The 16027-nt window shown below is 43.1% G+C and overlaps 1 protein-coding gene and 1 non-coding gene across 2 annotated transcripts; both read right to left on the bottom strand.

The window, feature by feature from the left end:
* Positions 1 to 4759: 4759 nt before the first annotated feature.
* On the bottom strand, positions 4760 to 11281 carry LOC121595262 (dyslexia-associated protein KIAA0319-like protein). The gene is made up of 7 exons (XM_041919117.1): positions 10660 to 11281; positions 8653 to 10565; positions 8280 to 8579; positions 7904 to 8209; positions 7603 to 7837; positions 7350 to 7517; positions 4760 to 5678 (listed from the first exon to the last, which is right to left on the bottom strand). The coding sequence occupies exons 1-7, from the start codon at positions 10949 to 10951 to the stop codon at positions 5485 to 5487; spliced, it is 3408 nt and encodes a 1135-aa protein (XP_041775051.1). The 5' UTR covers positions 10952 to 11281; the 3' UTR covers positions 4760 to 5484.
* LOC121598129 lies at positions 6026 to 6147 on the bottom strand. Its single transcript, XR_006005522.1, has one exon. It is a non-coding gene; the product is annotated as a U5 spliceosomal RNA (small nuclear RNA).
* Positions 11282 to 16027: the final 4746 nt, after the last annotated feature.

Raw genomic sequence — 16027 nt, 5'->3', positions numbered from 1 at the left:
TCGGTCCGGATGCGGGACAGAAAATGCGGTGCACATTTGGGGTAGTTTTTCCTTGCAAGTAAGAATCTTTTGATCTTTCTGGGATGTGGAAATAAGCATCTTTTTGAAGCAAACTCTCTGTATAAGTAACATATTGTGCAGAAAGGGCGAAATATTAACTGATTGTTGGCCCTTGCGAATTAACTGAGGTGCTATCTACGTCACGTGTTCTACGTGTTACCAGTGTTGTATGCTTTTGACCATTTTCAATTACTATTGTTTGAATGATTATTTGCAAATGTTTTGAGGATTGTTTTGTAAAAAAAAATAGAAATTAACTGAAATTAATGAGCACATTTCATTAAATTACTATTGCTGGTCATTGTTATTATGACTAGACAAAAATTTACCAATATCCATTTAGCGAACAAACATATTTATAATAATATATTCTTTAATCATTTTATCATTCATACCACTTTAGATATTGTTTCAAAAAATATCCCGAAAAAGAAAAGTCCCGATGTATACTAATCAAATTCCATTTTCTATCCAACTCGTACACTACTTTTGTACTTGTTTGAAGCTAAAAACCCTTATTTTCCTTCTAAAAATAATGCAAACATAATTTGATTCAAATAAAAAAAATAAAACAAAAAATACTATTGTTCGTCTTATTTTATACTTTCTTCAGCAGAAAGTAGGATAACAATCCATGGCATGGAGAGAGGAAATTAAAGAAACACCGTTTCCGGGTCATTTTTTAACCCAAACAACAATATTCAACGCTTGTGAGTTGTTTTTCAACAGTTGTCATATATGTGTGACAGCTCTGTGGTTGAAAAACATCTCGAGAATGTTCAATAATGCTGTTCGCATTGAAAATTGTCCCGAAAACTAGTGTAACAGCTTCAGCAATTTTAGACGATTGGAATTAACAGACAAGTAAAATACCTAATGCAACCCAACTATGAAATTGTAGCACAATTTTAGCAATGATAATAAAAATTGATTCGACTATTAGAGAATGTTTCGAAGAAATAGTGTTTATCATTACAAATTTCGATGTATCTCTCGAGCAACATTTCAGTGAATATCACACAATTCCCATTGCCTATCAAACGCTATCACGATTATAGGGCAAGGCGGAGGGTTTACCGATAAATAAACACATTAAATCTCAATCAAAAAGCGCAGCAAAATGATTTTGCGCCGCCGTTTGGTGAATTGACACGAAGCACGTATTAATAAAGTCTCAACATTCGCTTGCCACGCGCGTTTCGTGTATGTGTGTACGCGTGTTTTTTTAGTTCTTTTTGTTTTGTATGGAAGTCAAATTCCTTCCTCACTGGTTCGTACACACATTCGTTTCGATGCTCCCAGTTTCCCTCCCAAAAAAACCTCCTCGTCCTAAATCCGTACGCACACGTTTGGGCGTCACACATTCGGGTTGTTCCCCGTTCCCCAAGCTGCTTTTATAAACTGTTGTGACGATGATGTAATTTATGTTGCGCTAGAGCAAGACGAAAGAACAACAACAAACGAACGCATTTGGCGCACGTGAACCGAACCAAGCGATGGGTTTTAGCGGGGCGTAGTAGAAGTGGTAGCAGAGCGTGTGTTTGGCCACAGCTTCGCACAAAACCCAGTGCGTCCTCCTTCGCTTTATTATGCATGAAAACAAAGAGCGTGTGTCGATGGTAATGGTGGTGGTGGTGGTGGGTAGCGATGATCAGATCGAAGAGTAACACCGAGCGATGTTTGGCAGCGTGCCAGCAGCAGCAACCCGCGTAACAACCCCCGGTCGATCTTCTGCTCCCTTCGAATGGTGATCGCGCAGCGATACAGGTCAGATCGCGCGAAGGTCAAGAGAGGTATAACTTGTACCCCCCCAAAAAAAGGTATACCAACACAAAGACACCAATATACAAATAAGCAAACACACACAGAGAGATGGCATCTTTTCTATACAAAAGCGTAACGATCCATCATGAATGAGGTAAATGTGTTTGTGCAGAGGGTTTGGAGCCTAATAATGGCTACATCTTTGTATAAGGGGCTGTGTAACTTCCAAATCCGCTTCCAAAAATTGCTGGACTTTGCTCGCTTTGCATACAGTGTCACATTACACATTCTGTCCCTTTGGGTACGCCAAAAGAAAATAGGTCAAACAGCACGCTGCCAAGCTGGCAAGTGCAGTTACGTCACTATTTAAAAACAAAACTGAAACCTAAATATTCTTGCACGAAAAATTACCGCCCTTGAAATTGCTTTCAGTTCTAGGTCGTGCATGTTAAAACATCAAACTAGCTTTAGTTTATGTTGACCGTTCGATTGAGGTCATATTTATTCGAAACTAATAGCTTTGAACACTTAATTTTTCTTCTTATGGTATCATCAAAGGAATATATGTAACAAAATCTTAGAAATATTAACGCTAGATCATAGGGAGCTAAATTGAAACAAAAAAAATGCAGTTTCTTTGCCGTATTGTATTGAAAATCATGTAGTAGATGATCAGAAAAACCATAAAGCAACTCAAAATGTTTAACTTATTATCATTTTTTAAATTACTTATACACTTTTATGTATTTTTTCATAATATATGATTTTGTTGGAAAGCCAGAACGTTGTACTGCGTCCTATAAAAGAAAATAAATATAATTTTATGGTTTTAACACTTTTTTTAAATATTATGTCTAAGTCAACAATAAAGTAATGAAACATGAAAATATCAAATAATATGATCATCACTTAACGCAAAAATTAAAAACTTATTTTTAACACTTCAAAGTTTATACTCCGCCAAGTAGCACACACCATCATTAATTTTAAGATAAAATATATTAAATATCTCTATTCTATTGGTATCAAAAAAAGGAAAAATTTAGGTAAAATCAAATAACGGTACAGAAAAGCAATAAAAAATAATCGTAGCAAAAAAATGCAAAAAATTCACGTAATTTTAAAAAAAAAACACCAAACAAAACACCAGTAAAGTAAACAACACTAATAAAAAAGAGATAAACAAAACGTGCGGAAACATTGATTTGAAACATTACATCACATTTCGATACCTCACAAGGACACGCAGCTCTTCCCAAACGCACATTCCAAGTAGCATCAACATCATCATCATCATCAGAATCCATAAAATGTTGTGCCTTTCACACCAAACGGAACTAGTACATAGGAAGCTTGCCTGCCGAAACGATGTCAATAATCGATACGTCGGAATGGAGCGCAATAATAGAACGTTACGTGTAAATTTGATCCGGTTCATGGCGTGGCCCGACATTGATACGCAGACGAACACAGCGTATAGGTGGTTCGTTGTAATAAGGTCGTACAGGCATGGCAATCATCCCATTGCAAGCCATTCCACACGTATGCATCCATCAGATTCTATGGCTAACCTTGAACATCTATCGTGTGCATCTATGCACACCCTCCTCTAGTCAGACACAGCACCAGTTGTTCAGCATTAAACTATGCTAATTGATCGTGAACAATTGAATATATGACGGTTCGATGCGGAGGCTAGGCTAGACAGCTTCGGTTTGTTTGCTTTGTCTATTTCAAGTGTAAGGTTGCATCGAGCGGCAGCCCGAAATCGCTGATAATTACATCAATTAACAGTTAACAGTTGAAACAGGGATTCCAAAATGAGGGCAAGAGCACGAACAAAATTATGCAAAAAATACACGAGGAAGCAGCGTAGCAAATTGGATTCATTTTAAACTTGATCTGCCCGCCCGTATGGCCCGTGTATCGCTAAGTTTAGCCTAAATCTAATCCAATCTATTTATTAATTGTTAAGAACTGTTGTGGGATAGTTTTGGGGGATTTTGGAGTAGTTTTTATGCAACTTACCTATTGAATCTTATCCGGAGGATGCCTATACAGACCAGCGTGACTGTGTAAGTCGCTACACCAGAGAAGACGTAAACGTTTTTTGCTTTCTTATCACGTTCATGTTATCATAAGCTGCACGAGTATCCGATTGTATTTATTGGCCGACCGTTGGATGCCAGTATGTGGGATTCTAAAGCTTTGGATGTGCCACTGTCATCTATATCGCTGCAAAGAGAAAATTTATATTAAACAATATTCAACAATGTTTTGCTGTGTCTTACCAACACAATTAAAGGTTGAGTTTATTTTTCCATAATTGCATACACCGTGATCTTCCTCCATGCAGGCCTGACATTACGGCTGTTTGCGAGTTTTCTGCGATATCTTCTAGTTTCTAACCAGAAATTTTGTAATATTATCACTTTCTTCACAATTCAATCGCCTCATTCCGTTTTGTATTTTGAATATATTTTCCACTCTATCGCACCACACTCTCCGTCGAGATGACATACACACACACACAGAGAAAAGACGAAATCCGGTGGCGCTCATAAGTACATTATGCTCTGGTTTTTCGGGTGCCCTTTCGGGCGAGTGCAACATTAATACTGCCACCTACCCTTACAAGAGCTCTACTCTGATGCTCTGATCTGCCCCGCCTGCTCAGTGATACTTGCTCAAATGCTCATAAAGCTTTTGAAGCATCCCCCAGTCAACCCAGTCACCCAGTCGCCATCATCATCATCATCATCATTGATCATTTCTGTTCTGTTTTTACCGTATTTTGCGCACCTTGCTCACAGCCCCGACTCAGTACGGGTGGTACACACGCGTGGTTATTTCTTACATGTTTAATACTTTTCTATATCTCCTCCTTTCTCGGCGTACAATATGTGCGTTTTTTTGTTTGTTCGTCTTTTTTTCGCTAATTGGTAGTAGTACGGAATATTTGTATGCTGGGAGGGTAACATCTAAACGAAAACATTACACAACACTCATAAGCAAAACCTTCCAACGTGCCGGCAGGCGTGACACCCCCGTGGGTTACCAATGGCTACTGGTAGGACGAATGCCAAATGCACCTTGTTCGAATCGAACACGTAAATGCAATCTTTACACCACCATTAAGGAACGGGCTTCCTTGTCACCATTTTTCGCCTCAATAGTGTTCAATCGTTCTTTTGCACGGTTTGCCTAATTTTAGCAAGCAATTTATGTTCATTACTTCGATGGCTTTTGAATCACATTGGTTGTTACAATAATAACTTACTTCTTACAGTGCGCTTTTGGGGTATTTTCTTTTGTAGGGAATGTATATCAAGAAGTTTTATAAAGGAATGAAGAAAGTGCGTATCTAAACGAATAGTTCAAAGAAATGGAATGGAAAGAACGTGGTGATGTGTGTGTTTTTTTCTTGCTCAAAGCGCATTAAATCAATCATATCGTTACACGTGTACATCAAAAAATCACTACAAGCACATTAGGAACGTATTTGGTAAAGAAATTTCTTCCGACTAGTTGCATATAACCCTCCGCCTCCTCTCGCGGTTGTTAAGGTTGCACACCCTTCCGCTTTTGCTTCCACCCCCAGCACTGGGGTGGCACTGGTATAGTTGTTATCATCTCCTTTTTTGTCGCCTATCTTACTGTCTAAGCTTTGATGCGTCGTCCTAGACGCGTTACACCGTACTTCGGGTGACCGCCGGCTCCGTTTCGTAGCTCGCCGTTCGGTAGCCCACCGTTGCCGGACCGTCCCGGCAAGAGTCCGTTCTGTCGCGAGCGGCTCTCGAACAGCACGTCCGAGTCGGTTTCGCTGTCGGAAATCGTGGTTCCCGCGCGATTAACTGAAGCAAGGAAGTAAAATAGATATTATATTGTTGATTTCACCGTATAGATTGAATTGTTCAATAGATATTAAAGTGAAGAGCCATCGATTCAAGATCATCGAATTTGTTACTGACAGACTGCCAATAGATATGATATAATACAAATATAAAGTAAAACATATAATATTAGTTATTATTGTTATCAATTTAATGAAATGATATAATAAATATATGTCACTACTAAATTTTCACTAATTCTTCAATATTACAAGAAAGTGACAAAAATATCAATCAGAGAAATTATAATTAGAAAATGCCTTAACAATTTGCTTTCTGAATATTCTTGTGTTTAAGAGATTAGGGCCCAACCCCTGATGGGGTCGAGACGACAAAAATTCACTTTAGACTCATTTGAGTATCCCTCTCCACGGAAATCTTTAGTAAAAGGCGAAAGATTTATTCGACAACTGAAGAGAGATCAGAGTACCCTCCGACGCTTTTTCCTACACACCACACCAACGCACGACATGCTGTGCTAGCGATGCTTTACCAATCCACACCATGCCCTTTCGCGACCCTTACGCATCGCCGATCCCTATTCCCTTCAAACACGCACGCATTACAGCATTACAGTATTTCGGTAGAGAATATAATGCTCCTTCTATCCCATTACATACAACGAGATGTAATACAGAGCATTTTCAATCGAATTGCAAACACTATTGAAAGTTATTTTTTCCCCGAATCAGCATTAACATAGCCGGCATTATTTTTTCCCCTTATGCTGTTCTTCATCTTTCACCCTTTTGACAGCGTACGCCCAGCTGGGCTGACGGATATACATGTTGGCCAGCATTTGTAAGGTTTTGCGCGATGCTGTTTGATGGCACGGCGTACAGTGCGGTGCGTAAATTTGGTTCAAAAGGAAATTTTAATTTTAAAACAATAGAAATTAGAAACATTATACGAACGTTAACATAATTTTGCTGGTCAAAATCAAACACTACAAAATCTTTTTTTTTCTTTTCCAGTATTTTTCCTCTTGTCTTCAAGGCTAAAAAGCATAAAAATCTAATCCAATTGGTGCCCTCATCAAACCCTTAAAACGTTTTCGTGTATAGCGGATTCCTATGGAAAACGAGTTTATACTACTGGTTCGAGGATCGAAAAATATCGACACAGAACTATGAATAACATTTTTTTGGTTGTAAAACAGGAATCTTTAGCAAAAATTTGATGCAACATGCTTTTTGAACATTAGTGAAATTCAAAAAGAGCATAAAATATTTCAAAATATTAAAAGATTTTCAAAAAACCCTTAGAGCTGTCAAATTTATAGGAATCGCGTACTGCGAATTCGCGTACTGCGGATAATTGCTGTATTACAATTGCTATACAGAAAAGTATAATGCAATAAATCGATTAAATCAAGGACATTAGAACAATAATGTAAAGAGATTATCATATTGATATGTTGATTTAATGCGAATTTTGAATTGTAACGCTAGTCTCTAAACAAAAACCTACCCAGTTGGCTTTCTGAGGATAGACACCATAAACAAATATCCTTATTTTCAAGTTAGATAAGCCCCAGTACAGTGGTGTACATACAAGTTTCATGCAAAATTAACTTAATATTAAGTCAAAAGATGCACTTAAAAAAATAAATAAATAAAAAACATTACTCACATGAAGGCAATTCCTCGTCGTGCGTTTGCAAAAGTGAATACTTTTGGGGCTTTGGTCGCGTGCGCGGTTTGGCCGACCGTCGGCAAAGGCACGTAATACCCCAGCAGATGCCGGACAGGACGAAAAACACAATCAGCACACCAACAATCACGTACAGTATGGACCAATCTATTGCGGAGAAGACAAAACATATAGTTGCAGTTCGGTTGCTTCCAAAGCACCTTTTCCTTCCCGGGCCTGCTCATATACATACCACAGTTGGCCTCGGCAATACCCCAGAAGTAGAAAATGTCCGGCATCCAGAAGCTTTGGCAGATGCATTCTCGCGTCTCCGCATTGCACACACCGTGGCCGGAGCAATCGTTCTGGCAGACGGTGGTCCGTATGCCGACCACCGACGTGCCCAGTATGGTGTAATCGCGCCAAAACTTTTCCTTCAATATTCGCTCCACCTCGAGCGCCGGCATTAGCTGCGGTTTGTCTTTATCCTACGGAAACGGGAAGGTTACATTACTGCTCTGTTCGTCATTCGCCGCTCAAAAGTACCCCCGTACCTCAAGGCCGTACTGTTTCTCCACGTAAAACACAATCACCACCTGTCCCGTTCGGGGCTCCACCTTAAGCTCTCTCACGTGCAACTTTGCCATATTGTCACCGATCAGCAGGGTAAGCTTTTGCTCGATCGAATCGAGCTCGGCTGCCGTCAGCACGGTCGCTTCGGTTGTAATCGTTACCTCTACCAAGCTCATCAGCAGCGGATCGGGCCGAACGATGATGCTCACGGTGTCGGAGGCGGACAGTCCTTGCCCGTCGTACACGGTCAGCTTAAACACGTACCGCCCGGTAACGATGTTTGTTAGCTATTGTAAAAAAAATATTTCTCTTCAATTGGTACTTTGGTACTTCCACCCCATTGCCAACACCACTTACCATCAAAGCCGGCTTGCTATCACTGCCATCGATGATGGTCCCCAGTGCCAAACTGCTCGGTTCGCGCGTCCAACTGTACCGCACAATGCCCAGATCATCGCGCGACTGGCTTCCGTTCAGCACCAGCACATTGGTGGGCAGTGTAACCGTTTGATCGCCCCCAGCATTCGCCACCGGGGGTGTGTTCTTCTCCTGCACCACGGTAATGCGCACCCGATCGCTCGCATTGTTGTTCGCCTCGTCCGACACGGTCAGCTCAAACACGTAGTCCCCTATCGTCATCGCGGTGGCATTCGCTATCTAAAAAACACGTGTAAAAGACCTAATGTTAAAATTCCATTTTTCTAGCGACCTCCGTCCAGGACACACTTACCGACGCATTGGCACTCTCAATCAGCGCCGTGTTGGGGCCGGAAATTTGCTGCCAACTATAGGCGACAATTTTAATATCATCACTCGACTCGCTCCCATTCAGCACCGCCCAGGTCTGGGGTAGATAGATCGTCGTTCCGTTTGTGCCCGCCTTCGCCACCGGCGGTCGGTTGGTGGGCGGCTTCACAAACACGTGCACCATCGAGGTGGAACTTTGGTTCTTCGCATCCGTCACCTTCAGCTCGAACGCGTACACACCCTCCTCCAGGTTGGAGAGCTGCAGAAACGGTGTACGCGTGTTTTGCATATCGACCGCTTTCGACTGGTTCGTGCTAACCTTGGTCCACTCCCACGCCACGATCCCATTATCGTCCTTGCTCAGCGACCCATTCAGCGTGACGTTGTTGTTCGGCAGGTAGAGGATCTCGTTCTTGCCCGCGTTCGCTTCCGGCGGGTAGTCGATCTCCTTCAGCACCTGGATGATGGCCGTGGTGCTGTTGCTCAGCCCCTGCTCATCCACCACCGTCAGGTTGAACGTGTAGTTGCCGGCAATGGTAAGATCCTTCAGCTGGAGCGTGCTCACCTCGGGCAGCTCGGGCTGATAGCCGAGCGGTCCCTGTGCCAGCACCCACTGCCAGCGCACGATCTTGGCGTCGTCGCTGGACGCGCTCCCGTCCAGGATCGCCTCGTGGTTGGGCAGCCGGACGGGCTGATTGGCGGGCGTGATGACCGCGTGCGGTGGTTTGTTAATCTTCTGCTCCGGCAGCACGGTAATGTTCATGAACGCTTCGCCGTACGAGCCGTTCTGGCCGCTCACCGTCACCTTGAACTGGTACAGCCCCTCCGCCAGCCCGGACAGCTTGGCGATCGATTTCGTCTGGTCCGCTATCGTGCTGTTGCTGTCCCCCTTCGGCTGCGACACCAGCGTCCACAGGTAGTTGTACCTGTCCCCGCTCGTCTTCTCGTCCGGTATGACGTACGCCGACAGCGTTGCCTCGTTCGTCGGCAGCCGCACGTCCTTCGAGGCGACGGAAACGGTCAGCTCTTTCGTCGTGCTCGAACGCACCGGTGACGGCGGCAGCTCGCCATCCGTATCGCCATTGCCCATCGTAAGCTTCTGTGCGGATAACATCTGGGGAACAATTTGCTGCTGGTGCTGCTCCGCCAGCTGGTCCTTCGACAGGCACACCTCCTTCTCGTTGCGCTCGAACCCTTCCGGGCAGGTACAGATACCGTGCCGCAGGTTCGGCACCACCCGCACGCACACCTCGTTCCGCAGGCAGGAATCTTCGCGCGTCACATCGCACGGTCGCATCGAACCGAGCGCCTTCGTCTCGGTGTAGTACTTGCTCTCCTCCGCCTCCTCGTCGTACTGGTCACGGATGTAGTTGCTGGCGTACTTCTCAAACCCGGCCCCCGGGGCACCGTAGTCGAGCGATTTGTACGGCCCGCGGTACATGTCCTCCACCGCGGGCAGTCCGTACTTCTCGTCACCGTGCGCCCTAGAGACACCGCCGTTCGCCAGGTTGTACATTTCCGTCAGCTTGCCGAACAGATTGTCCTCCGCGTCCGTGTCTTCCGGCAGCCGTACGGCCGGTGCCGCGGCAACTGCGGCCGGCCCGCCACTCGCTAGCAGCCGCTTTTCCTGCACCTTCTTCAGCACCTCCCACCAACTGCTCGCTTCGCCCGCCAGCCCGTCCGCGAGCGGGTTCACCAGCACCATGCGCAGCGCGGAGGACGTTTCCTTCTTCGCCGGAAGGCACAAATCGTTGCTGATGCACTTCACGTGGTAGCACGTGTGGTTGAACATGAACGCGGTGTGGCAGCTCGTCCCCTTCAGGCAGCAGTCGCGCACACACTCCTCCAGCGTAGTTGCCTTTGCGTTTTCCGTAAAGTTGCCGGCATCTTTGTTGCCTGCGAAAGGGATGTGGAAAGCAAAGAGGAGCGATTGAGTTGGGAATAAAGCGTAGCACACTTGATCGTTCGACACCCCCGGTATGACACTTACCGATTGGTGCGTAGCCTTCGAACACGTAGTGCAGCATGCGGGGACAGTTCTCGATGCCGGACAGCTCGGACGCTTCCGCCGTTAACCGCCTTCGGTCGTCCTTCGTCGGTTCCTCATCGAGGCCACAGTCGGCCCGGGGAATGGACACGACCGTCAGCAGACACACCGCACAGCAAATCCAGTCCCGAATCGACCACCCACCACCACCACCACCCATAATGGCTACCTGTTTCGACGATAAAGCTGTTGCTCTCCTTAATTCCCTGCACCACCACCACCACATGCGGTGCATTCACTTTTTCCGTCGTGTTGTCGTCCTGTGGCCGCCTGGCCTGTGTTGATATATTGCGTTGCACTGGTTTTGCGATGCGCACCACCACACCACCACTCTCTTTTCAGCTCATTCGCTCAACCAGTCCGGTACGGTGCATTGTAAGCGCAATATACCTGCACCAGCCCTTGCTCAACAACGGTGCAACGGGTGTCTTTTTGCCAACTATTTCACGGAAACAGCACTCTGTATTTATTGATAAAAAAAAGAGGGGATCCGTGCAAAATTGCGTTCGTTCGCTGACAACACCACTCTCCGCAGAAGACGTCAAACTCGGAATGGTTTGTTTTGTTATCATTGGATAACAGCAAACGTTCACAGGGTGACTCCGCGTCGCTGGAGTATGGCGCACATTTGTTTAACGGTTTATTTTATGGTTTATGTTTTGTTTTTGGTTTCTAATTATTTGCTTATTTCTTCTTCGTCGGGACATTTTGTTCGCTGGTAAATGCTTTATGTGCTGTATTTTAATCACATTAACCGAGAAAACGGTATTTGGAAGAGCCCATAACCTATCCAAATCCGGGAACTAGTTGTGGGTTTATCTCGATCCCTGCAACCGAACCCATAAAAGTCCCATTTCTGAAACTTCTAGGCTGATAGAACCTGTTTTGGTTCAAGAAATAGAACTGAAAATTTTCCTATCCAGTTACTGCCCAAGTGCCACAAATCCACTAAACGACCACTAAACGGCTTCTAAACGACTCAAGTTCTCTACCTAAACGGAATATAGAAAGACTTCGTTTAGCAGACGGCAAACGACTCATTCATTCTAAAAATAGCAAAAAAGCTGGTGGCGCTCTCTGTTGGTGGGATACCCCAACCAGTTGAGCTTCATCGTTTGGAGGATAGCTTTCTCATTTCTTCTGTACTGTTGTATGGTTTCGCATTGAAGTTATGCATCGCTAGAACTAGAACGGCGATACAATTGTTTAATTACTAAACTCCAACGGAAACCACCAGTACTGAAGCAAGTGAGAATTGAGTTATGGTCGTTGGTGTTGATACCCACGTATCTGACCACACGACCATTCACATAGATTTTTGCTCAGAAAGTTATAAGGCTATATCCCAAATAGCCAGCTCGTACTTTATAGCTGATTTAGGGCTGTTTAACGAAAAATCGTTCCGATGTCGTACTTTGTGGCTGATTAAGCGATAGACGGTACTTTGCGGAACTATGGAGCTTTTTAACAGGCACATCCCAAGCGCCACAGATTAAGCTTAAACGACTGGAAAATTGAATATCCATAGGAAAAAAATGAAAGCTTCACAGCTTCATTGGTTTGATCAATAGATGGCGTATTACAACTCATCATTATATTGCTATCCTTTTCTTGCAATGTGTTTCGACAAGTTTCATCTTATAATGACCTATATAGCCTTCTAACTTTCCAAGCAAAAATCTATATGAATGGTCGTGTGGTCAGATACGTGGGTATCAACACCAACGACCATTACTCAAATCTCACTTGCTTCAGTACTGGTGGTTTCCGTTGGAGTTTAGTATTTCAACAATCGTATCGCCGTTCTAGTTCTAGCGATGCATAACTTCAATGCGAAACCATACAACAGTACAGAGGAAATGAGAAAGCTCTCCTCCAAGCGAGGAAGCTCCACGGTTGGGTATCCCACAAACAGATGGCGCCACCAGCTTTTTTGCTATTTTTAGAATGCATGAGTCGTTTGCCGTCTGCTAAACGAAGTCTTTCTATATTCCGTTTAGGTAGAGAATTTGAGGCGTTTAGAAGGCGTTTAGTGGTCGTTTAGTGGATTTGTGGCACTTGGGATGGTACTTTTTGGAACTTTGCGGCTGATTAGCACTATGTGTAGGGTTCATGGTGGAACTTGAAGGCTTGTTAAGAAAGCGTACCGAACTTGGTGGAACTTTATAGCTTTTTAATGCATGACATCGGTTCAAGGTGGCTCTTGTCAAAGTGTCAAAGACGAACGCCGGCAATAATCTCATTGCTGCTGCACAAGTTAGATTCGTTAATTGAAGAATGAATATTGAGTGAAGTGTTTGTGAATTATCAGTAAATTGTGTAAAATTTCGTGTAATTCATCAATACAAAAGATTAAAAAATATACATATGTGTTTAAACGAAACAAATCTTGTTGTTTATTTCATCGATGACGCTTGCTTGAAAATAAAACACAAAGAAAAATAATCCCTGGCATCGCGGCATAAGGAAGCTGCTTAGGCGCTGTTTGAAAGACCCACCTAGAACTTTGATGCTGTTTATCTACTGCAAAAGGCGAATTAGAGCAGCGATCTTTAGCGTGCCAAAATGAGCTGCTTAAGCTACTCTGGCTATTTGGGATAGGTCATGATAAGATGAAACTTGTCGAAACACATTGCAAGAACAGGATAGCAATATAATGATGAGTTGTAATACGCCATCTATTGATCAAACCAATGAAGCTGTGGAGCTTTCATTTTTTTATATGGATATTCAATTTTCCAGTCGTTTAAGCTTAATCTGTGGCGCTTGGGTGATATCCCAAATAGCCAGCTCGTACTTTATAGCTGATTTAGGGCTGTTTAACGAAAAATCGTTCCGATATCGTACTTTGTGGCTGATTAAGAGATAGACGGTACTTTGCGGAACTAAGGAGCTTTTTAACAGGCACATGGTACTTTTCGGAACTTTGCGGCTGATTAGCACTATGTGTAGGGTTCATGATGGAACTTGAAGGCTTGTTAAGAAAGCGTACCGAACTTGGTGGATCTTTATAGCTTTTTAATGCATGACATCGGTACGAGATGGCTCTTGTCAAAGTGTCAAAGACGGACGCCGGCAATAATCTCATTGCTGCTGCACAAGTTAGATTCGTTAATTGAAGAATGAATATTGAGTGAAGTGATTGTGAATTACCAGTAAATTGTGTGAAATTTTGTGTAATTCATCAATACAAAAAATTTAAAAATATACACATGTGTTTAAACGAAACAAATCTTGTTGTTTATTTCATCGATGACGCTTGCTTGAAAATAAAACACAAAGAAAAATAATCCCTGGCATCGTGGCATAAGGAAGCTGCTTAGGCGCTGTTTGAAAGACCCACATAGAACTTTGATGCTGTTTATCTACTGCAAAAGGTGAATTAGAGCAGCGATCTTTAGCGTGCCAAAATGAGCTGCTTAAGCAATTCTGGCTGTTTGGGATAGGTCATGATAAGATGAAACTTGTCGAAACACATTGCAAGAACAGGATAGCAATATAATGATGAGTTGTAATACGCCATCTATTGATCAAACCAATGAAGCTGTGGAGCTTTCATTTTTTTATATGGATATTCAATTTTCCAGTCGTTTAAGCTTAATCTGTGGCGCTTGGGTGATATCCCAAATAGCCAGCTCGTACTTTATAGCTGATTTAGGGCTGTTTAACGAAAAATCGTTCCGATATCGTACTTTGTGGCTGATTAAGAGATAGACGGTACTTTGCGGAACTAAGGAGCTTTTTAACAGGCACATGGTACTTTTCGGAACTTTGCGGCTGATTAGCACTATGTGTAGGGTTCATGATGGAACTTGAAGGCTTGTTAAGAAAGCGTACCGAACTTGGTGGATCTTTATAGCTTTTTAATGCATGACATCGGTACGAGATGGCTCTTGTCAAAGTGTCAAAGACGGACGCCGGCAATAATCTCATTGCTGCTGCACAAGTTAGATTCGTTAATTGAAGAATGAATATTGAGTGAAGTGATTGTGAATTACCAGTAAATTGTGTGAAATTTTGTGTAATTCATCAATACAAAAAATTTAAAAATATACACATGTGTTTAAACGAAACAAATCTTGTTGTTTATTTCATCGATGACGCTTGCTTGAAAATAAAACACAAAGAAAAATAATCCCTGGCATCGTGGCATAAGGAAGCTGCTTAGGCGCTGTTTGAAAGACCCACATAGAACTTTGATGCTGTTTATCTACTGCAAAAGGTGAATTAGAGCAGCGATCTTTAGCGTGCCAAAATGAGCTGCTTAAGCAATTCTGGCTATTTGGGATCATTCCAATTCCAAATCCGGAACAGAACCCGTTCCCCCCGGTTGGAGATCTGTTTCCTTCCCGGTGTCAGTATTAGTCTGGCAGAAAAGAGTAGAAATTCAAAATACAAGTGGATATGGCGACATTGTTGTAGAATCTAAGTTGCGATGGTTGTCCTTACCCAAGCGCCACAGATTAAGCTTAAACGACTGGAAAATTGAATATCCATAGGAAAAAAATGAAAGCTTCACAGCTTCATTGGTTTGATCAATAGATGGCGTATTACAACTCATCATTATATTGCTATCCTTTTCTTGCAATGTGTTTCGACAAGTTTCATCTTATAATGACCTATATAGCCTTCTAACTTTCTGAGCAAAAATCTATACAAATGGTCGTGTGGTCAGATATGTGGGTATCAACACCAACGACCATTACTCAAATCTCACTTGCTTCAGTACTGGTGGTTTCCGTTGGAGTTTAGTATTTAAACAATCGTATCGCCGTTCTAGTTCTAGCGATGCATAACTTCAATGCGAAACCATACAACAGTACAGAGGAAATGAGAAAGCTCTCCTCCAAGCGAGGAAGCTCCACAGGTTGGGTATCCCACAAACAGATGGCGCCACCAGCTTTTTTGCTATTTTTAGAATGCATGAGTCGTTTGCCGTCTGCTAAACGAAGTCTTTCTATATTCCGTTTAGGTAGAGAATTTGAGGCGTTTAGAAGCCGTTTAGTGGTCGTTTAGTGGATTTGTGGCACTTGGGTACCCACAGACAGATGGTGCCACCAGCGTTTTGCTATTTTTAGCATATTCCGTTTATGTTGAGAGCTTGAGTCGTTTAGAACCCGTTTAGTGGTCGTTTAGTGGATTTGTGGCACTTGGGATCGCTCTCGCGGAGAGCGCACCTGAGAGGCCCGCTTTATAATGCATCCAACAACATAGATTTTTGCTGGGAAATTTTGAAGACTATATAGGCCATGATTATTAGATGAAGCTTGTCGAAACAGATTACAGGAAAAGGACAGCAAGCAATATAATG

The sequence above is a fragment of the Anopheles merus genome, chromosome 3R (genome assembly GCF_017562075.2).
Source record: "Anopheles merus strain MAF chromosome 3R, AmerM5.1, whole genome shotgun sequence".
Lineage (NCBI taxonomy): Eukaryota > Metazoa > Arthropoda > Insecta > Diptera > Culicidae > Anopheles > Anopheles merus.
The sequence above is the reverse complement of the archived record's forward strand: the minus strand, read 5'-3'. Positions and strand labels throughout refer to the sequence as shown.